We start from the raw sequence: 23,009 nt of genomic DNA, 5'->3' as shown, positions 1-23,009 counted from the left end.
CAATATTATGTATAAAATGACATTATAAATGGAAAAATGATATTCAAATATGTATATGATATATGGTGTAGGATATATGATTTTGGTTTGTATTGAAAAAATGTATAATATTCAAATGATCTGTTTTGAATATTGATATGTATATTTAAGAAAATGATATTTTCATGTTTGCTAATTTATTTATAGTTCGTAATATATTTATACATATATTATATTTAAAGTTAGTATATCTTTTAAATATACATAGGCCCATTATTTATAGATCTATTTAGATGTACATGTAGGCCCAAAACCAAAAGACTTAAATGCCATTAATGAATTTTATTCATCCTTTGTAAAAATAAGGGTATTTTTGAGAAACTGTAATTTTCATTAAGTGAATGATCCTCTTTTAATGGTATTGATTTAATGACCGAGAGGTAAATAAACGGGACTCTTTTTTTTTCTTTTTTTACAATGACCGAGAGCTAAAGGTTAATGATTAACGTTTATTCTCTAAGAAAAATGTCTTAAAAGATAAATTCACACACAGCAAAATTATCACTATTAGAGTAAAAGTAATATTTTTTCTCTTTTTTTAATTAATTAACGATCTACATTAACTTAGCAAAAAGGGTTATTTGTGAAATAGTCAAACAAAGAGGTAATTAGTTTTTTTTAGCGAAAGGTTAAAGAGCGATATACCATGCTCCTCGATCTTAAATCATCGAGATTAGGTTTTTACCATCGGTCAAATTGTTCAGAACGTCCTTATCTCCATGTTGGTTGGCTCCATTTGACTGATCCACGAACTGGAGCACATCATTCCCTTACTCTTTAAAAAGATTTGTCGTCAAATCTGAAACATTAAAAGAAAAAGGATTATAAGCAAAAGAACCATAATCAACACAATGGTCACCTTGAGTTCGGTTGGTTTTTTCAATGGAAGATGATTCTTCTTGGTTGGCTTGATGACCACGAATTTGTTCATCTAGCCCCTAAATTGGCTCATATGTGAAGTCATCAAAAATTTGTAATGGATCTTCCTTTTCTGGTTCGGTTTCAATGTTCTCATTCTCCAAAGTCACCAACGGTCTTTGCTTTCGACACTTGTTAGCGTAATGACCGATCCTATGGCATTTGAAGTACCTGGTAGAATGAGTTTTGCTTGTAGGTTTCACAACTTTGCTTTTATCAGAAGGCAATACATTAGTTTTCAAATTAGAATTTGAAAGAGAAGAAAAATTACTTTGATGTTTTGGTGCAATAAAAGTGTTGGTGTTTTTCTTCTTTTTGAGTTGCCGGATAGCATGAATTGCCTATGCAACATCTTCTCCAAATTGACATAAGTCAGAAGCTCTTCTGATCAAACACATCATAGTTGCTTCTCTTGGCTTTGAAGAAGGGATGATCACCACTTCTGACCCACTTCTCATCATCATCGATCATGTTTTGTCTCTTCCTTTGGTTTCTTTGTTTCTGCACAAAATCAAATCCATTAGAAGCAAACTGTTTCTTATTTCCAAAAATCATTTGCTCTTTTTCTAACACGGTTTTAAAATGAAAATAAACGTCTTGTTGTGGTTTTGATTTCTTGAAAAGTCCAAACATCCTGAAAACACTTAACAAAAGAGTTAGCAAATAAAAATCCTCACACTCACAAAGTGTTTAGCTCACGATTTTTATGTGATCACTTAGAATTCTTTCCACTGGTTCAAAGGATGATAAGCAGTAAAAATTCAGCAATCAAAACCCAAAACAAACTTTTGTAGTAAAAAGTAAAGAGAAAGAAAGACGAAGAGAATTTTGATATGGAACCACCTGTAGAAGATAGAAGTATAAAGACCTCTCAGTAAATACTAGATACTTAGAATATCTAATGTACGATGTATATATACTGTAATCTTATGAGTAATACAAACCATTCAGTCATATTCTCTTTATGGTATCAAGAACCATAGATCCCTAATTTTTCAAAACTCTCTTAGCCCCCACTTCTACTCTTCTTCTTCTCACGATTTTTCTTTTCACTGATTCTTTGAATCATGTCGAACTCTTCGGCCTCTTCCACTGAAACAATCATTGTTTCCAATACCACAAACCTTCTCAACCTTAATATGACCAACATTACGAAGCTCACGGCATCCAACTTCCTCATGTGGAGCCGTCAGGTTCACGCCCTACTCGATGGCTATGATCTAATGGGAGACATCGATGGATCTGTTGTCATGCCTCCACCCACGATAACAATGGATGGTGTGATCTCAGCGAATCAGTACTACGTCTTGTGGAAGAGACAAGGCAGACTGATCTGCAACGCTTTGCTCGGTGATATCTTGCATATTTACATTGTTTTATCCATTTATTCATGTGCATTTTCATCATATAGATTAGGACTTAGCCATGTCTAGGTTGCATTTTGCATGCATATGTCTCTATCAGGTATTTGAGTACCACATGGAGTTTCTGGAGACATTTGGGTGCATTTGGAGCTCAAAAGGAGGTGATTAGAGTGATCTTTGGACGAGCACTGCCGGAGCGACCTCTCGGAGCGACGGCATGAGGTCGCTGTGCACCACATCCCGGAGCGACTCATCCAGAGCGACTGCACAAGGTCGCTCGCGTTTTCACGTCTGGAGACACACATTTACACCTCGGAGCGACCTTCCAGAGCGACGTGCTGAAGTCGCTCCCGAAGCTCAGAGCGACCATACCAGAGCGACAGGGAGAAGTCGCTCGCGTTTTCATCACCCGGAGACGCGAGAACGAGCCCGGAGCGACCTCTCGCAGCGACACAGCGAGGTCGCTCCCGAAGCCTGGAGCGACTTGTCGGAGCGACGGGCTGAGGTCGCTCCGTGTTTTGTTTCTGCTCGAACTTGTGATTTCTCAAGGGCATTTTGGTCATTTCATTATGCACGTTTTTATTTTCTAAACCTATGTTTTATTACTCTGTAAGCCACCAGGAGGCAGATCATATCTTTGTTCTTAGAAAAACCACCAAAAACCTTTGGAAAGGGATCTCTTTGGATGAATTGATCAGTTTATTATTGAGAATTCTGTGTTCTTATCTATTTCCTGTGTTTCTCTACATGATTAATCTGAAATCCAATATGGGTTTAAGAGGAATCATGGAGATTAGTGAGTAATCACCTTTTGAATTCATGGGTTAGGGAGATTAAGGGTGATTAGGTTAGTTCTAGGATGTTTTAGTGTAGATCATTCTTGTTCCTTGCTAGTAGAGTATTCATAATGCATCTTCTGAGTTGGCCACTCAAAAGTTGATCAATAGGCATTTCCCACCCAAAAGGTGTTTGATGAAATGCCTGAGACAACTCTCCTAGGCTTTTAGTATACTTTGCCAAAGACATTTGTTGTTAAAGATGCTAAGATAGCTAATAGACTTGTTAGTAATGATTGCTTTCATATTATTCAACCAAAGACATTTGATGTTTGAGATATGTTAGCAAATGAGCATTCATCTAGACATAGAGCTTGCTTAGAATTGTGTCTAGGCTTAAGGTTGATAGTTTGATTGATCATTTGCCATCCTTAGTTCGATACTTGATCACCCAAGGTCTAATCCCTATGCCCATGAGTTCTCTTTTCCCTTAGTCAAGAAAGTATCATTCTGTTATTGCTTTTTAGTTTTAGTCATAGCTTAAAACCCATCTAAATCATTGGTTGCACTTAGATTAAGTGAGTACTTGCATTCTCAGTGCTTTGATATCCCTCAGAACTGGTTCGACAATCTTCTATACTACAACATTTGTCTTAGGAGCCTTGAAAACTCCTAACATCAAATTGGCGCCGTTGCCAAATTCTGAGTAGATTTGAACATTGAGATTTAGTCACTTGCTTGAGACTAAGTCATTTTTATTTTCTTTTGTTACTGATTCTCTTTCTTCACCTCCCTTTAATCTACAGGTGTATGAACTTGAGGAGCAGGGGTCCATCAAACCTAGTTCCAATAGCTGCAGACATCAGAGCTTTAGAGAGAGAGTGTGCTAGAAATAGAAGAGAAGAAGAGCAACAGGCTCACTTGCAGAGATTGAGTACTGATATGGGAGACATACCTCAAAACCAACAGCGAGCAGCTCGACCCATTGGCACTTACGACCGCCCCAACATTCATGGTCATAGATTGGGAATCCGAGCACCCGCTGTGGCAGCCAACAACTTTGAGATCAAATCAGGACTCCTCAACGTGATCGAGAACAACAAGTATCATGGCTTGGCTCTAGAGGATCCATTTGATCACTTGGACAGGTTCGACAGCTACTGTGGGTTGTCAAAAACCAATGGTGTGTCCGAAGATGCCTTAAAGCTCAAGCTATTCCCTTTCTCTTTGGGGGATAAGGCACGTCAGTGGGAGAAGTCTCTACCCAGTGACTCCATCACTACTTGGGATGACTGCAAGAAAGCATTCTTGGAGAAGTTCTTCTCTACTTCAAGAACTGCTAAGCTGAGAAACGAGATTTCCAGCTTTCAACAGAAGAACTTGGAAGGCTTCAGTGAAGCCTGGGAGAGATTCAAGGGCTACCAAGCTCAATGCCCACACCATGGCTTTTCTAAGGAGAGCTTGCTGAGCACATTCTACCGTGGTGCTCTTCCTAAGTACAGAGCCAGACTGGATACAGCTAGCAATGGGTTCTTCTTGGGGAGAACTGAGGAGGATGCAGAAGAACTGGTTGACAACATGGTAAAGAGTGATGCAGTCTACAGTGGAGACCACGACAGAAGCAGTAGAACTGAGGATAAGCAAACGAGGAAGGAGTTGAAAGCTCTACAGGATAAGATAGACATCCTCCTTGCTGATAAAGCTACCCAAGAGCAGCTGCACTTTGTCGGCAACCCAAGCCAAGAGACACCAGCTATTGTCCATGAAGTTGAGGGTTTGGAAGGTCAGGAAGAGCTGTGTTTCATCAACAACAATGGTAGCTGGTACAAGAAAGAACCCAACTTTCAGTACAACAACTACCAACAGAAGTCCTATTCCAACAACCAGCAGAGTGGTTATCCGCCAAGAAACAACCAGCAAGGCAGCTATCAGCCTCAGCAAAACCCCTCGTCTGGTTCCTCTGCTCCTCAAGAGAGCAGCACTGATACCTTACTGAAGCAAATCTTGGAGTCTCAGACTAGAAGTGAGAAGCAAGTTGGTTATGAGTTGAAGAACCTTCATTCCAAGATTGATGGGAGCTACAATGAGCTCAACAACAAATTCTCACACCTTGCTTCTACAGTCAGGAATTTAGAGAATCAATTTGTTTCCATGAACACTCACCAGAATCGCCAGCAAGGATCTCTACCTGGAAAGTCTGACCAAAATCCCAAGGAGGCCAAAGCTATCACCCTTAGGAGTGGTAAGCAGTTACCTCCTAGAACCCTCACCAAGGATGCTGAGAAATTAGGTGAGGGGGTTGCCATCAACATAGATGATGAAGTGGTGATTGTTGATGAGAAGATCAATGACGAGATCTTGGAGAAGATAGTGGAAGCCAAAGGTAAAGGAAAGGTTGGAGAGGAGAAGAAGACAGTAAAGGATGGTGAAGTTGTTACTCCAGCAAGTGAAAGTTCTTTTGTTCCTCCTCCCTATGAACCCAAACTTCCATTCCCTGGTAGATTCAAGAAGCAGCTGCTAGAGAAATACAAAGCTCTGTTTGAGAAGCAAATGAGTGAAGCTCAGGTTGCAATGCCCATCATCGATGCTTTCATGTTGATTCCTCAATACAACAATTTCCTGAAAGATGTTGTAGCTGCAAAGAAGAAGGAGATGGAAAGCATGATGATTCTTACCCATGAGTGCAATGCCATCATCCAGAGGCTTGATGTTCCAGAGAAATTAGAGGATCCAGGAAGCTTCACACTACCTTGTGCTCTTGGACCTATGGTATTTGAGAAAAGTCTCTGCGATTTGGGAGCTAGTGTCAGCTTGATGCCTTTGTCTGTTGCAAAGAAGCTTGGATTCACTCAGTACAAGAAGTGTAGACTCTCTCTGGTGTTAGCTGATCGTTCAGTGAAGTACCCTGTGGGCATCTTAGAGGACCTCCCTGTGAAGATTGGAAGGTATGAGATACCTACAGATTTTGTGGTGCTTGAGATGGGTGAGGAGGCTCAAGATCCATTGATTCTAGGAAGGCCATTCTTAGCTACAGCAGGAGCTATTGTTAATGTGAAGGAGGGCACGATTGATCTCCATTTGGGTAAAGAGAACATCCTCCACTTTGACATCAAGAGGAAAATGAGGAAACCAACTGTGTTCGGGCAAGCCTTCTACATTGAAGAGATTGACACTCCTGCTGATGAGCACCTTGAAGAGTTACCACCTGAGGACGACGAGGAGGGAGCATCTCCCTCTACTCATTCCCCATAGAAGGTAACCCACCACACTCCCTTGTATATACCATTTCATTTTTGCATATTAGTCTTCTTTTCGGTATCTCTCTCTACTTGACGACACAGAGACTGTGTAACTCAAGTTTGGGGGAGGTACCAAGTATTTGATCATGTTTGCTTTGATGTTGTTTCATTGAGTCATGCATTGCATACCTATTTGCATAAAAAAAAAAAAAAACCAATCATTTAGTTTGCATCATTTGCATTTTTAGGAGAGTCTAGAGCATATAGGTTGCATTCACTTGCATTGGGAGCAATGATTTTGAATGCCTTGTAAAGAACACTACGTTGCACCTGAGTAGCTTTTGCACCTCTCAAAAAGACTTGTATGTTTCGAGCCTTGAAAACTCTTCCTGAAACTTGTTGATTGCTGAAACTCAGTCTTTGAAGCCAACTACAACCTTATTAGAAATGAATGAACTTAATGCTTCTTGCTTAGGGTCCCTTGTGTACTGAGTCATGGCTATACACACTGGAGTTGTCACATCTTTTATGCCAATCTTTTTGACAAACTCTAGTGGTAGACCACTCCCAAAACCTTTCCTTCCTTTTAAGCTTTCATTGTTTGATGAGTGAGGCCTTCTTCGGAAAGTCTTACATGCGCATAATGTTGAGAGTATCGGGAACGACAATGCTTGATCTTCATTTTTGCTAGATTGGACACTCTTTTGTCTAGCTATAGGTGGGAGGGTGAGTGTTGTGATCATGATTTGGGAGAAATGAAAAATAAAAAGGATAGACTCTTTGTGCTTAAGTGAATTGATTTTCTGGGATAAGTAGAGAACCTCTAGCTCTAGTTTTGAAAAGTCTTGGCCCCCAACCTAAAAAAAAAAAATATATAAAAAAAAAAAAAGAAATCGAAAAAAAAAAAAAAAAAAAAGAAAGAAAAGGGGGCTAGCAAAGTTGTTAGGAGCTAAGAAATGTTTTGAGGTTGTAGAAAAATCCCTTGTAGATTTCAAAAAGAAAGAGTTAAAGTTCTTAAGATCTTTTGGTGAGAGATGTGAGTTGGGTTTGACATTTGGGAATGATTGTGTAATTGTATGTTTGGGAAAAGGGTAGAACAATGGAGATTGAGCATTGTATGCATGAGTTGGTCCCTTTCTTAGATATATTATGTGCAATGTCAAGGCTACTTGTTTTGAGAGTAAACCACCTTAAAGATCATATGTTTTGAACCTCTTGAATCACTTGAATAAAAGCCTTCCCTTACCCAACCAAATGACTTGGACCAACTGACCATTTGCAAGAATTCACCTGATGTTTTGTGCTTAATGAATGTGAGAGTTGGTTGATTTGAATGTGTGGATGCTTGATGATGAGTGTAGGGACAAAAGGAGTTGAGATAGGCCTAGAGAAGCTAGAGTGTAATAAGAGAGTGTGCTAATTATATTCGCTAGTTGTGTTTCTTTTGGCTATGAGCTCCCACCTTCAAACCTCTCTCCTTGAGTTCTAGAAAGTTCACTTGAGGACAAGTAAAAGAACAAGTTTGGGGGAGTTGATATCTTGCATATTTACATTGTTTTATCCATTTATTCATGTGCATTTTCATCATATAGATTAGGATTTAGCCATGTCTAGGTTGCATTTTGCATGCATATGTCTCTATCAGGTATTTGAGTACCACATGGAGTTTCTGGAGACATTTGGGTGCATTTGGAGCTCAAAAGGAGGTGATTAGAGTGATCTTTGGACGAGCACTGCCGGAGCGACCTCTCGGAGCGACGGCATGAGGTCGCTGTGCACCACATCCCGGAGCGACTCATCCAGAGCGACTGCACAAGGTCGCTCGCGTTTTCACGTCTGGAGACACACATTTACACCTCGGAGCGACCTTCCAGAGCGACGTGCTGAAGTCGCTCCCGAAGCTCAGAGCGACCATACCAGAGCGACAGGGAGAAGTCGCTCGCGTTTTCATCACCCGGAGACGCGAGAACGAGCCCGGAGCGACCTCTCGCAGCGACACAGCGAGGTCGCTCCCGAAGCCTGGAGCGACTTGTCGGAGCGACGGGCTGAGGTCGCTCCGTGTTTTGTTTCTGCTCGAACTTGTGATTTCTCAAGGGCATTTTGGTCATTTCATTATGCACGTTTTTATTTTCTAAACCTATGTTTTATTACTCTGTAAGCCACCAGGAGGCAGATCATATCTTTGTTCTTAGAAAAACCACCAAAAACCTTTGGAAAGGGATCTCTTTGGATGAATTGATCAGTTTATTATTGAGAATTCTGTGTTCTTATCTATTTCCTGTGTTTCTCTACATGATTAATCTGAAATCCAATATGGGTTTAAGAGGAATCATGGAGATTAGTGAGTAATCACCTTTTGAATTCATGGGTTAGGGAGATTAAGGGTGATTAGGTTAGTTCTAGGATGTTTTAGTGTAGATCATTCTTGTTCCTTGCTAGTAGAGTATTCATAATGCATCTTCTGAGTTGGCCACTCAAAAGTTGATCAATAGACATTTCCCACCCAAAAGGTGTTTGATGAAATGCCTGAGACAACTCTCCTAGGCTTTTAGTATACTTTGCCAAAGACATTTGTTGTTAAAGATGCTAAGATAGCTAATAGACTTGTTAGTAATGATTGTTTTCATATTATTCAACCAAAGACATTTGATGTTTGAGATATGTTAGCAAATGAGCATTCATCTAGACATAGAGCTTGCTTAGAATTGTGTCTAAGCTTAAGGTTGATAGTTTGATTGATCATTTGCCATCCTTAGTTCGATACTTGATCACCCAAGGTCTAATCCCTATGCCCATGAATTCTCTTTTCCCTTAGTCAAGAAAGTATCATTCTGTTATTGCTTTTTAGTTTTAGTCATAGCTTAAAACCCATCTAAATCATTGGTTGCACTTAGATTAAGTGAGTACTTGCATTCTCAGTGCTTTGATATCCCTCAGAACTGGTTCGACAATCTTCTATACTACAACATTTGTCTTAGGAGCCTTGAAAACTCCTAACATCACTCGGCACTATTACCGTCTCCATTCAACCGATACTCTTCACTACAACAACCTCTGCTCAAATCTAGGACACTCTCTCTTCTACGTATGTGAAGCCTTCTCGTGCTCACATCAAGCAACTGTGTCAACAAATCAAAAAACTGGACCAAAGGGACGATGTCAATCGATGCGTACATCCAAGGCTACACTACTCGATTTGATCAACTTGCGCTTTTGGGAAAACCGTATGAACTTGAGGACCAGATCGAATACATTCTTGAAGGATTGCCAGAGGAGTACAAGCAACTGGTTGATCAGGTTGAGAGTCGTGATTTGACACCATCAGTCACGGAGGTTCACGAGAAGCTTCTCAATTTCGAGGTTAAGCTCCAAGCTACTCCGGCGTCTCAGACGGTGCTTCCAATAACAGCTAATGTAGCTAACTACCGCGGATCCTCTCCTCACATTGGTAACCGCGGCAACTTTCAAGGTTCTAACAAGAACAACAATCAAAGCAGGAACAACCGGAATGATCAGACTTGGCAACAACAACAACAGTTCTCCTCGTGCAATGACAACAGCCGTGGCTATCAAGGCAAATGCCAGTTATGCGGTGTTTACGGTCACAGCGCTAGACGTTGCTCTCAACATCAAAAAACTACTGCCAGGTCATCTCAGTCTCGTTCCTATGCTCCTGCTCCGACCGCTTGGCAGCCACGAGCAAACATGGTGTTTGCGTCTTCTTACAATCCTCACAACTGGATCATGGACAGTAGAGCTACACATCACCTCACCACTGAGCTGAGAACCCTTGCCCTTCATCAACCGTACACAAGTGGAGAGGAGGTCACTATTGCTGACGGTTCCGGTCTCTCAATCTCGCATACTGGTTCAACATCTCTTATAACTCCCTCTCGCTCATTTAACATTAATGATGTCCTTTATGTCCCTAACCTTCATAAAAACCTTATCTCTGTTTATTGCTTGTGCAATTCTAATAATGTATATGTTGAATTCTTTCATACCCACTTTCAGGTGAAGGATCTCAGCACGGGGGTCCGATTACTCCAAGGAAGAACTAAAGACGAGTTGTACGAGTGGCCAGTGATATCCCCAAACACCATCTCTCTCTTCGCCACTCCAACACCAAAAAGTTCATTTTGTTTTTGGCATTCCCGTTTGGGACATTCTTCTTTATCTACTCTGCAACATGTTGTTTCAAAATTTTCTTTGCCTTTATCATCTTCTTCACAAACACCATGTTCTCATTGTTTCATTAATAAAACTCATAAACTCCTATTTTATTTAAGCACAATTGTCTCAACTCAGCCTCCCAATACATCTACACAGATGTTTGGACTTCTCCCACTCTCTCCATTGATCAATTCAAATACTATCTTATTTTTGTAGACCATTATACACGGTATGCATGGTTCTATCTCCTCCGACAAAAATCCAAAGTAAAAGAAACTTTCATTACCTTCAAGGCCCTTGTCGAGAAGCATTTTGATTCCAAAATCCGCAACTTATATTCAGATAATGGTGGAAAATTCATCGCCATGCGATCCGTCTTATCCTCCAATGGCATTTCTCTTCTTACCTCTCCACCACACACCCGAACATAATGGAATCGCGGAGCGCAAACATCGACACATAGTCGAGACGGGGTTAACTCTTCTTCATCAAGCTAAACTACCAACAACGTACTGGACGTAATCCTTTGCTGCCGCGGTCTATCTAATTAACCGACTGCCATCACCGGTGATCAGAAACGACTCACCATACCAGAAGCTTTTCGGGAAACCACCGAACTACCTCAAGCTGAGAATATTTGGTTGTTTATGCTTTCCTTGGCTGAGACAGTATACGGCGCACAAACTTGACGATCGATCATTACCTTGCGTCTTTCTTGGCTACTCCATCACGCAAAGCGCCTATTTATGTCTCCACATCTCGACCTGTCGCATTTATATGTCTGCATGTTCAGTTCGTCGAGTCTCACTTCCCATATGCTTCGGCTGTTCTCGACAAGGCTCCTGATGATCACCCCTCTCCAGCTCTCTTCACTCCACCTACTCTAATACTAATCTTCACGACACCACTCGAACAACACTCGTCGCCTTTACCCCCAAGCAAGGATCCTCCATCACAAGTGTCGCTGCCTACGCAGACGCCTTTTGTTCCTCCAGAACAGAACACGAATATGGGTACATGAACTAATTCAACTAATACGCTTACTAGTTCTGCGCAGGTACAAACAGAGACACCCACAAGCTCTTCCCCACCTTATCCGCTTGCACCCCAACAAAATCAAACCACCGAACCAGAACCGCAGCCATCTCCTACACCTTCAGCTGCCTCAAACAACACGATCCCAACGCCTTCACCACCAACTCAAGTTACAAATGCTCACCCTATGCAAACACGAGCCAAGAAAAAAATCTCTAAACCTTCCAAAAAGCTTTCCCTTCTCACCATAAAACCAAACCAGAAACCCTCGATTCCAACTACCCTTAATCAGGCCTTGCGAGACGAGAACTGGAGACGGTCCATAAGTGCCGAGTACAACGCTCAACTGCGAAACCAAACCTTTGAATTGGTTCCTCCAGAACCACAACAACATGTCATTGCTTCAAACTGGGTACATACACTGAAATACTTACCTAATGGTGTTCTTGATAGGTATAAATTGCGGTGGATCGCACGAGGAAACAACCAGGAGTATGGCATTGACTATGCAGAGACATTTAGCCATGTGGTTAAGTCTATTACCATTCAGTTAGTTTTTCAACTGGCGGTCTCGCGATCGTGGAGTATCAAAAAACTTAACGTCAACAATGTCTTCTTGCAAGGCACACTATCTGACGCTGTCTATGTCACACAGCCACCTGGCTTTGTTGATCCGGATAGACCACAACATGTTTGTCGTCTAAAGAAAGCTTTATATAGTCTCAAACAAGCTCCTCGAGCTTGGTTCCAAGAACTCAAGACTTTTCTCTGCGCGATGCGTTGTCAAAATTCTCTTGTTGATACTTATGCGTTTATCTACATCAATGGTCTGCATGTTGTCTATATCCTGGTGTATGTTGACGATATTATCATCACAGGCAGTAGTGTTGATCTCCTCAATAAGTGTATCACAGTTCTCTCGGCTAGATTCTCACTCAAGGATCCAACCGATCTCCGCTACTTTCTCAGTGTAGAAGCCACACGTACTCATCATGTTCTCCACATGATGCAGCGGAAGTATATTCAGAATTTGTTACAGAAGACCAACATGCTGGACACCAAGCCTGTGACAACACCTATGGCCACCTCGCCTAAGCTGACGCTACTCTCCGGCACAGCGCTTGACGATCGAAGGGAATATCGAGTGGTGTTAGGCAGTTTACAATACCTCGCTTTTACTCGCCCATATATCGTTTATAGCGTCAATAAGCTGTCTTAATTCATGAATTGCCCTACTGACCAGCATTGGCAAGCCGCTAAGAGGATCCTCCGTTATCTAGCTGGGACTATATCGCATGGAGTTTTTCTGCCGATCAAATCACAATTGACACTTCACACATTCTCTGACGCAAAATGGGCTGGAGATACAGACGATTTTATCTCCACAAATGCATATATCCTATATATGGGAGCTACACCGATAGCATGGTCATCAAAGAAGCAAAACAGCGTCGCCAGATCGTCGACTGAAGCAGAATACAGATCAGTAGCTAACACGGCTGCAGAAATGAGATGGGTCTATTCGCTGTTAACTGTTACACTGCCGACGACACCAGTGGTCTTTTGCGACAATGTCGGTGCTACCTATCTCAGTGCTAATCATGTGTTCCATTCGAGGATGAAGCACTTGGCCTTAGACTTCCATTTTGTCCGCGAGAATGTGCAGTCCGGAGCATTGCGAGTCACTCACATATCGACAAAGGATCAACTCGCTGACGCCCTTCCGAAGCCGTTATCACGATTCCGGTTTCAAGAACTGATGAGCAAGATTGGAGTGACTGAACTCCCTCCATCTTGAGAGTGTATGTAGAAGATAGAAGTATAACGACGTGTCAGTAAATACTAGATACTTAGAATACCTAATGTACGATGTATATATACTGTAATCTTATGAGTAATACAAACCATTCAGTCATATTCTCTTTACCGCCTTAACTATCCTAAGGTTGGATTTCTCTTCAGCCAATATGGTTTCTCTTCTACCACTCCCCATGGATTTCTCTTCAGAAGTGATTCAAGCCAAAACTTTTACTCATTTTTTCTTTATCGTTTTTTTAATAACTAGCGATCACAAGGGAGTAAATGAACATCCCGGATCCAACAAGAAATAAGAAAAGAAAATCATGGAGAGATGAGAAGATGCAAAGATGAAATGAAAACAAACCAGCCAAAGTGGTTTTGAGACCACTTGATACGCCCTAAATCGGGAAGGATCACTTTAGCTGGGTGTTGGATATGATCCGAGAAGGCAATGACACTTTTGGAACTAAGATCATTATGCGATAATCATTATCTGAGATGTGGAGCAGAAGATGAAACTATTAAAAATCTTTGAATGCTATCTTTGAATGTCAGAGAGATGTATGATAGATGGATTATGGATACATGACGTACTCTTCAGTGGTTGTGGATGGACATGATAAAATTCTAGAGAAGAATTTCAACTTATGGGAGCAAGAAACAATGAAAAATAATTTGATTCACTGTATTCGGAATTTGAGGCGCTATTATGAACAATGGAGTGCATGCTCCATATATCGACGTGTCAGGATTTTGGCACTGATTGTAGAAACATAATCTCGATGATTTAAGATCGAGGAGCATGGTCTATTGTTCTTTAACCTTTTGCTAAAAAAACTAATTACCTCTTTTTTTGTCTACTTCACAAATAACCATTTTTGTCGAGTTAATCCAGACCGTTAATTAATTACTTTTACTCTAATAGTGATAATTTTGCTGTGTGTGAATTTATCTTTTAAGACATTTTTCTTAGAGAATAAACGTTAGTCATTAACGTTTAGCTCTCGGTAATTGTAAAAAAAGAAAAAAAATAGAATCCCATTTATTTACCTCTCGGTCATTAAATTTTCTTTCAACTGAACTCACGTTTTAAAAAGTTAAAAAAAAACCTACTATGAGATGTTTTTTTGTTAAATTCAATACTAGCCGCAAGATTCAGGAAATAAGACACGTGTCAGTGTGGATGTAGCGGAATGAGCATCCATATTTTTTGTTTATAATTTAAATTGATTCGTTTGATTTCCCTGAGTAAATCGAATAATTAATCGATCATTCTCTCTCTCTCTCTCTCTCTCCCAATCTGCTTCACTCGCCAAACCTCTTTTCTTCGCCGGAACCCTAGGTCCGCCCCATCAGCTTGAATTTTCCGGTAAGTTTAACCTTCTTGACCACCGACGCAACGGATGTGAGAGGGAAGATAGTATTGACGAGTTTGCTATTGTTTTGGTGGAGCAGTAGATGAACGTGCGATTAGGGAACATCTGAGGTCGGTTTTCGTCGCCGAATGGAGGGAGGTAGCGTTTCTGAATTCATCTCTTTGTTTAAAGCTTTGATTTTTACACATGTTCTCTCATATATGTCAGGAATAGCCCCATGGATTATGATGACAGTGACTTTCAAAACCAGAATCTCCATTTAGCTGGTGAAGCTAACACTAAGTTTCCTCCGGTGTCTCTTCCAAGGTTTGATTTTGACGAGCATCTGAGGTTTGATAGTTTAGTCGAAACTGAGGCTTTTCTTGGTATTGAGGGTAACGAAGATAGTAACTGGATTGAGGATTTCTCTCGTGCAAGTAGTGGTGTAGTCTTTAGCTCAGCTGCAACAGAGTCTTGTGCCATTTCTAGGCATACTAATGTTTGGTCTGAGGCTACTTCCTCAGAATCCGTTGAAATGCTTTTGAATTCAGTTGGACAGGACGACCAAGTCATTGTAAGAGAGAAAGATAATTCTATCAGGAAATCTGGTGAGCTAGGCTGCACAATGGATCAATTCGAGCCTGGCCTTGAGACTATTCTTTCCAAAGAGGAAACTCCCACCAACCCTTCTGTGGATGATACTCCAGGAGACTCCTGCAAGACAGATGCTGCACAGGAACAGGTCCCGCTGAAAGATGACTCACCAACTCTTGTGGAGGAGGAGCCGGAAGATAATGCCATTTTGGCTTCAAATACAGCCGCTGTGCCTGTAGAGGTTGTGGATACTGCTTGTCATGATAAGATAGGGACTGAGACAACCCATAGTCTTCTTGACCAAACCGTTGCGGAAAATAATGCAGTTTTAGCTCATGTGAGTTCTGCTGGTCTTGATTCGGTAGGAACTGAGACGACTGACAGTGTTCATAACCAAACCCTTACGGAAGAGGCATCCATGGAGGAAAACAGTGTCGTTTTACCTTCAGATACCGGGACTGTAGAGGCTGTGGATACTGGTGGTCATGCCAATATAAGAACTGAGACTACTGATAGTCTTCTTGACCAAACAGAAGACGAAGCCAACACAGAATCAAGGATGGAAATCGATTGTAGCCACGGAACTGTACAGACTGGGGTTTCTGCTAGTGGTGAGTTGAATAATCATAATCAGACCACTTTGCTTCCAGAGGTTTTCAATGATGAAAATGATATCAGCGACCACACTGCTAAGTCTGATCTGAAGGATATGGAGCTATCCGATGTCACGGTACTAGAAAGAGGGGACCAAGCTCTCTCTGCTCTTGAGGTAGCTGAACCAGACGTTTCAGGGACCCAATGCCAAGATCTTCCTGTCAGCAGTGCCAATACCAGCGGAACAGTTGAAGCATCTTTGGAACTCACTGGGGTATTACCAAATATAACAAGCAGTGAACATGAATCTACTTTTCAGACTCAGACACATACAGAGATACCTCGAGTTGAGACTTCAGAAAGTGTTCATGTTTCACTAATGGACTCAATGGTTGAATCCACATATGGTGATGTGTCTACGAAGGGTGACAATAAGAAAGGTAGTGCTCGCATATCTTATCTCAAACAAAGCATGGAATTAGCTGTCAATGCCAATGATAGAGATCAGGATGCCAAGAGCTCTCAAGTCTTGTCTGAAAGCTTTGTATCCGAGTCTGTTGGTTATGTTTCAATAGACTCTGCATCCAAGCTGGTGGAGTCAAATTCTCAGTCTGACACCATTCCAAAAGAAAATCCAGGTAATTATATTGTCTCATTCTTTTGATATAAACTTTTATACTCTTTGTTCTGCATTTTTTTCTTAATTTTTTTTTTTTGGGGTTTAGTACGTACCATTGATATATCATAATTATTTATTTATAAACACCCTCTACATGTGTATATGTATACATTTTATTCCTCAGGAACTATGATTGACATTAAAGAATGTGAAGCATTTCCTCTCAAACCTGAAGAATCGCAACATCTAAGCCAAGATGGAGCACCTGCTGTCAGTCTTACATCTTCAGTAGATTTACATATGGTGACTACATCATCTGAGGCTAATGAGCAAGTCAATTTCTCTGTAACCGAGAAGGTTTTATCTGGCGAACCTGAAAATTGTCAAACTGTTCCACCCGTGGAAGCAAGTAATTCAGGGAGTTTTATTGTACAACAACCTAGGAAGCAGACTGAAGATACTCACCACTCTCCTGCCTCTGAAGGGCCAAAGGATGCAGTAGATGCTGATGCCGCTGGACAAGTTTTGCCTCAGCAGTGTGAGGGAAGAATTTTAGAAGAAAATCTAACAGACGTTGTAAACGTCCCTGGTAATGGTTTTTTTTTTGGCCGTAGTATTTGCACGTGTAGTCTTTTCTTTGTATATTGTCGTTCCGTAAAGACCTTACCATATTTGTTTACCCTTTGATGGTTTGATTTATGTTGAAGTAATCTCTTTTCTTTTGCGTTTTCCTCAGAGTTTCAGCCAGTTCTGGACAACGATGCCATAAATGAAAACCCTAGCGCTAGCCCCTTGGCTAAGACTGCTGCCGGTGGGATTATGACAGCTGCGACTCCTGTTTCACACCCCACAGGTGAGTGTGTATGATCATGTAGCAGCAAGAAGTTTCTTCTGATTTTTTAGAAAGGTTTATTAAAAAGATACATATTAGGCGTGTTTCCACGATAGAATCAATAATCTGTTAAAGAATGCAGTTACTATAAACTTATGACTAAGTTTTACCGGTCTTGATCTTGGGACGACCAATGCTTTTCCTTTTCTAGATTCGTGGAATAAAAGAATGTGCACTCATCGAAAATATATGCCTGTCCTTGCGGATATTGCAGGTGGTGTAATTGAAGTAGGAGTGTCCTGTGCTTCTACAAGTTCTGAGCCTTTTGTAAAGTCCCATGTTACTGGAACTGAAAACGCTGCTACAGATTTAGGGTCTCATGTCATTTCTTCCCCAGCTCGTAAGATGACCGAACTACAACTTAATAAGACAGAGGATCAGAATACTTTGAGTTTGATGGCTACCGAATCTCCGGCCTTGGATAGAAACCCAACCTCCAGCAGTGGGCTGAACTTGACTTCCGATCCAAGGAAAGCAGTGGAAATTTCCGAAACTACCCTTGTCTCTCCGGTACGTCCGATCTATATCTCAACATAGTTTCATCACTAGACAAAGCGAATGCTGTTAATTTATGTTTTTATCATCCTTACGTAGCATATGCTTTTGTTTATTCAGATGGTTGTGGGATCTCCGTCGAAATCTAGCTTAGAGAAAACAGCTGCGAAGTCTTCGAAAACAAAATCTGAGCGTAAACCCAGGCGAACACCTAAATCTGCAGGAAAAGAGACTTCTAGAAAAGGAAATAGTGTAAAGGGGGCTGCACCTTTTGAACATTTTCAAAGTGCAGGCAAAGCAAATGCTGTTAATCAGAGTAGTGGTTCTTCTATTCAAATCACACACTCTACTGAGAAACAGCAAAGTCTTCAGACTCCTGTTCTTAATTCGTTTGGTACCCTTTCAGCCCCCACGACTAGTCTACCGGATATGAATTCTACTGCTCCCTCAAGCATTTTTCGTCGACCTTTCACTGACTCGCAACAAGTGCAACTACGCGCACAGATTTTTGTTTATGGTGGTCTGATGTAAGTTCTATGTTACTCTGTACGTGTTCTTAAGTTTTGTTGAGTCAGAGAGACTCAGTAGCGATCTCATTCAGAATTCTTGCACATCTTACTGTCTTACAAAATTATAATTGTTTTGTTTTGTTTTCTCCCGTTACAGCCAAGGGACAGCACCCGATGAAGCTTATATGATATCTGCATTTGGTGGTGCAGGTAAGACTATTATTCTCTTAACCTATTGTATTACCCATTTTTGAGACAAAGCATGTTCATTCTGAACTTCTCTAGATGGTGGGAGAGGCACTTGGGAGAAAGCATGGCGTGCTTGTGCTGTGAGGGCTCAGAGAATGCGTGTTTCTAGTCCTGAAACGCCATTGCAATCACGTGCAGGTTTCTAGTTCGATTTATTCAGCTCTTATGGTTATATTTTATTTCTCAGCTCTGCTGCTGTTTGCATTCCGTAGCTAAATACCCGAAACTGCATTTCCAGGGAAGACAGAGACCCCGTCAATGAGTCACACCAGTAGCAAAGTGAGTTCAGCGACGAAACCCATAATTCCACTCTCATCACCTTTATGGAGTTTGTCAACTCCCCTCGAAACTTTACAATCAAGAAGCATTCAGAGAGGTTCAGCTGCTGCACCACTGCCTTCTTCATCACATGCTCATCAAGCTGCATCAGTTACGAATATTGGACATAATACGGCTTGGATGTCCCCTCTCCCTTACCCCAACCCGTGGCTTGCTTCTCCGCAGACCAGTGGGTTCGATGTTGGTTCTCGTTACCCCGCTTTCCCGATCACGGAATCTGTAAAATTGACACCCACAAAAGAATCGTCCTTGCCTTACTCCGGCGGTAAGCATGTTCTGAGTGGAACTTCTGGCAATGTTTTCAAAGGGACACAAACACTTGAGCCAGCAAATACAGTTGTAGCACCTGCTCAACACTCCAGTGGGACGAAATCAAGGAAACGGAAGAAAATGCCAGTCTCTGTGGAGTCTGATCCAAGCATTTTGAATTCGCTACAGCAGACAGAAGTAGTTGTCTCACCTCTTGTTTCTATATCAACACCTGTACCTATTACAGCTGCTCCGGGTAGTCTGTCTTCTAACACAGGCACACTGGCCAGTGTTGATTCCATCTCTGCAGTCCCTTTGAACCTGGTATCTACGTTCCCTGGGAAGAAAATGAAATCATCTTTGCAATCCCCAATTTTTGGTGGTAACCTTGTATCTGAAGTTAAGCAGAGATCTGTGCTGCCGGCAGATACCATTGATAAGCTTAATGAGGCTAAGATGCATGCAGAGGACGCTTCTGCTCTCGCTACTGCAGCCGTTAGTCACAGCGAATACGTATGGAAGCAGATAGAGCAACAGAGGCATGCTGGCCTCCAGCCAGAAACTCAAGGCAGATTAGCTTCCGCTGCTGTTGCCATAGCTGCTGCCGCTGCAGTGGCAAAGGCTGCAGCTGCCGCCGCCAATGTCGCAGCTAATGCGGCGTTTCAGGCAAAATTAATGGCTGAAGAAGCATCCCTTCCTAGTGTTTCTTATCAGGGTAATGATCTCCACAAGTCAAATGATGTACTAACTCAAGGCCAGGGTACCCCTGCTTCTGTCTTGAAGGGTGAAGGTGCAGTGGTCAGCTCCAGTCCGTTCCTTAGTGCTGCCAGAGAGGCGGCTAAGAAGAGGGTCGAGGCTGCCACAGCGGCCACCAAACGAGCTGAAAATGTGGAGTCTATTGTTAAGGCAGCAGAACTGGCATCAGAGGCGGTTTCACAAGCTGGAATACTTGTTTCAATGGGCCATCCTCCGTCGCTCAATAAGCTGGTGGAGGTGGGTCCAACTAATTATTGGAGGCAGGCTCAAGAATCTGAGAAAGTGCAGCCTTGTAAAGTGGGTGTATTAGAAAAAGAAACTGAGACTACTAGTGATAGAGGTTTTGCTAGTCCCAGCACTGCGCATACTGAGTTGGATGGCTCCGTGAGAGCAGCTGATGGTCTAGGTCTAGGTCTAGTTTCTGCCACTGGAAAGAAAACAAATGGACAGAAAGGTCATATAAGTGCAGACGTGGCTAAACACACTGCTGTAGTTTTCGAGCCAGAAGTTGGGTCAAAATCTTCGATTGACACCCAGACTGAAAGTGAGCAGATTATGAAAAAAACAAACGACGAGTGCATCAAGGAAGGTTCTCATGTAGAGGTTTGTGCTATGTTTGCATATATACACTTTCTAAAGCAAACTGCTCGCTGCTGGACTGCTGGTTGTGTTTCTTTTTGTAATGGAGATAAAAAAAATTTCTATGTAGGTTTTCAAGGAAGGACCTGAATTAAGAACCGCATGGTACTCTGCCAATGTATTGAGCTTAGAGGATGGGAAAGCTTATGTGTTGTTCAGTGACCTTTCTGTAGAACAAGGTTTATTAGTTGGCCATAATTTTTTTTTATGTTGTCCTTGCAGTGATCTGTATTTGATCGTTATCTTTCATTTACTTTACATATTGCTCCAAGTGTATGATATATATGTAACCTTATATAATCACCCACTTTCCATTATTATATTTTATGCATGTGCAGTACTCTATTAGTTGATCCGATTCTTTTATCTCTTATCAGGAACAGATAAGCTGAAGGAGTGGGTAGCCCTCAAAGGTGAAGGTGATGAGGCCCCGAAAATAAGAACTGCTCGTTCTATTACTGCCCTGCCATATGAAGGAACCAGGAAGAGGCGTAGAGCTGCCATTGGGGATCCTGTTTGGAAAATTGGAGATAGGGTAGACTCGTGGGTTCATGACAGGTAACAGCAGTGATCCCACAACACAAAATCTGTATTGTTTTGAATTTTCCGTTTTGTGAAATCCTATTCTATTCATTCCACTAACTTTGGAAGCTTTATCTATGTGTTTTGTTCTCCTTTAGTTGGTTGGAGGGTGTTATCACGGAGAAGAACAAAAATGATGAAAATACAGTGACTGTGCATTTTCCAGGTTCGTAAAGACGTGTGATGAAGATATCTCATTTTCATGTTCTAAACTGTTTGTCTCTTTTTCTTTTTGGCAGCACAAGGAGAGACTTTGACTATCAAAGCTTGGAATCTTCGTCCTTCTCTTGTATGGAAATATGGAAGGTGGATTGAATGTTCTACTTCAGGAGAAAACATCTGCTCGTCACATGAGGTACTACTATGGCCCTTCTGTGAAGCTAGAAGCTTCGTTTTGGATGCTTTGCTATTTTGAATGACTCGAAAATTTGAATTGCAGGGTGATACTCCAAAGGAGAAGCGTCCTAGACTAGGAGCTCCATCTCCTGTGGCTGAAGGAAAAGACACGAAAATGGAAACTGTAGTTGATCCGGATTTAGGTAAACCGCCTCAGACTGGTGTTCTCGACCTCGGTGTTTCAGAGACTACATTTAACATCGGGAGAAAGGAGGGCAATCCTGGTCCACTCCGAATGAAGAGAACCGGTTTGCAAACGCAGGGAGCAAAAGTGATCTATGGTGTCCCTAAACCTGGAAAGACAAGGAAGTTCATGGACGTGAGCAAACACTACATTTCAGAGGCGAGCAATCAAACTCGGAAACAGAAGGAACCAGCTAAGGCTGTGAAACCAATTGTGCCCCAAAATCCAGGACCAGGGAGCTGGAGATTGCCTTCTAAACCGAGAGAAAAACAGACAACAACAACAACGAAGCCCAAGACTTTCAAACCTGCGCCCAAGACCAAAGAGAAGCCGGTTGCTGCACCTAGGATAATTCCCCGCAAGGACTCTCGTAGTACAACATCCTCAAATATGGAATCTGAAGATGCCGTTGGTCAGAGTGGAGAGAACAAAGGTCCTGCATCAACTTCCAGGGATCCAGCCAAGGGAACAGGGGAAGAGCAAATCACATCATCTTCACAACAAGGCCAAGATAGTTCCTCCTCGACCACTACTGGGAAAGGGAAAGTGGCTCCTACTGGGTTACCCAAGATTGAAGAGGCCAAGGCGTTGGATGATAATTCTTCAAAAGCATCAGATGGAATGGAACCACGTAGATCTGTCCGCAGGATTCAGCCAACTTCTAGAGTAAGTATACAGGACATTACATTCATTTCTATATGGCAATCACTTTAATTTACTTTTGAGTTTATGTGCGCTTCTCTCCAGCTACTTGAAGGTCTGCAAACATCGATGATGCCCTCAAAGATTCCTTCCATGTCACACAGCAGAAGTCACCAAAGTCAAAGGAAACAGTAACTCTAGAGGTGATGTTATATAGTGTCTACTGTCTAGTAAAATGACTTGGAGGCAACCATATTGAGCTAACACTATTTTGTTTTTGGCAGGCAAGTAGGTAATGGAAGGAGCAAAAGCTAAGAAGAAGAAAGAGGCAGTCTCTGCTGCTGTTAGGTTGTCCTAAATTTAATATCGAGCTCTGAGAAAAATACTTTCGTTGTTGGTTAGGGGAGAGATGATATGTTATTGTAGGTGTGTGCTTATGATTTTTAAGTTAGATTCTACCTCAGTCTGTGTGACTCAGAGAGGTAAGACAGCTGTTGTTTGTATAAAACAACTGTTTATTATTGCCAAGTACCATCATCTTCCCTGACTACCTCTCCTCCTATCATAAGTA

At 41.7% G+C, this 23,009-nt stretch overlaps 1 protein-coding gene and 1 non-coding gene across 3 annotated transcripts; one reads left to right on the top strand and one right to left on the bottom strand.

The window, feature by feature from the left end:
- Positions 1-4,438: 4,438 nt before the first annotated feature.
- On the bottom strand, positions 4,439-4,545 carry LOC125577530. Its single transcript, XR_007315937.1, has one exon. It is a non-coding gene; the product is annotated as a small nucleolar RNA R71 (small nucleolar RNA).
- Positions 4,546-14,564: 10,019 nt separating this feature from the next.
- On the top strand, positions 14,565-22,988 carry LOC106393977 (flocculation protein FLO11). 2 transcript variants are annotated; one of them, XM_048738694.1, is made up of 18 exons: positions 14,565-14,713; positions 14,800-14,858; positions 14,928-15,904; positions 15,965-16,525; positions 16,691-17,095; positions 17,243-17,359; positions 17,613-17,908; positions 18,014-18,420; positions 18,560-18,612; positions 18,688-18,789; positions 18,890-20,598; positions 20,705-20,813; positions 21,012-21,192; positions 21,315-21,382; positions 21,456-21,571; positions 21,656-22,462; positions 22,544-22,641; positions 22,723-22,988. In XM_048738694.1, exons 3-17 carry the CDS (start codon positions 14,938-14,940, stop codon positions 22,631-22,633), a joined length of 5,988 nt encoding a protein of 1,995 aa, XP_048594651.1. In that variant the 5' UTR covers positions 14,565-14,713; positions 14,800-14,858; positions 14,928-14,937; the 3' UTR covers positions 22,634-22,641; positions 22,723-22,988. The 2 variants fall into 2 exon arrangements, with proteins under 2 accessions (XP_048594651.1, XP_048594650.1); XM_048738693.1 differs by having other exon boundaries at positions 14,928-16,525.
- The last annotated feature ends 21 nt before the right edge of the window (positions 22,989-23,009 follow it).

This window comes from Brassica napus, chromosome A8 (assembly GCF_020379485.1).
Source record: "Brassica napus cultivar Da-Ae chromosome A8, Da-Ae, whole genome shotgun sequence".
NCBI lineage: Eukaryota > Viridiplantae > Streptophyta > Magnoliopsida > Brassicales > Brassicaceae > Brassica > Brassica napus.
This window is presented reverse-complemented; position numbering and strand designations above follow the sequence as displayed.

Bases quoted from the DNA above. Each gene is read 5' to 3' on its own strand.
- LOC106393977 (XM_048738693.1), top strand. From the start codon at position 14,938: ATGGATTATGATGACAGTGACTTTCAAAACCAGAATCTCCATTTAGCT. The intron at 17,096-17,242 runs GTAATGGTTTTT...CGTTTTCCTCAG, and splicing joins AGACGTTGTAAACGTCCCTG to AGTTTCAGCCAGTTCTGGAC. The intron at 21,193-21,314 runs GTAACAGCAGTG...GTTCTCCTTTAG, and splicing joins GACTCGTGGGTTCATGACAG to TTGGTTGGAGGGTGTTATCA.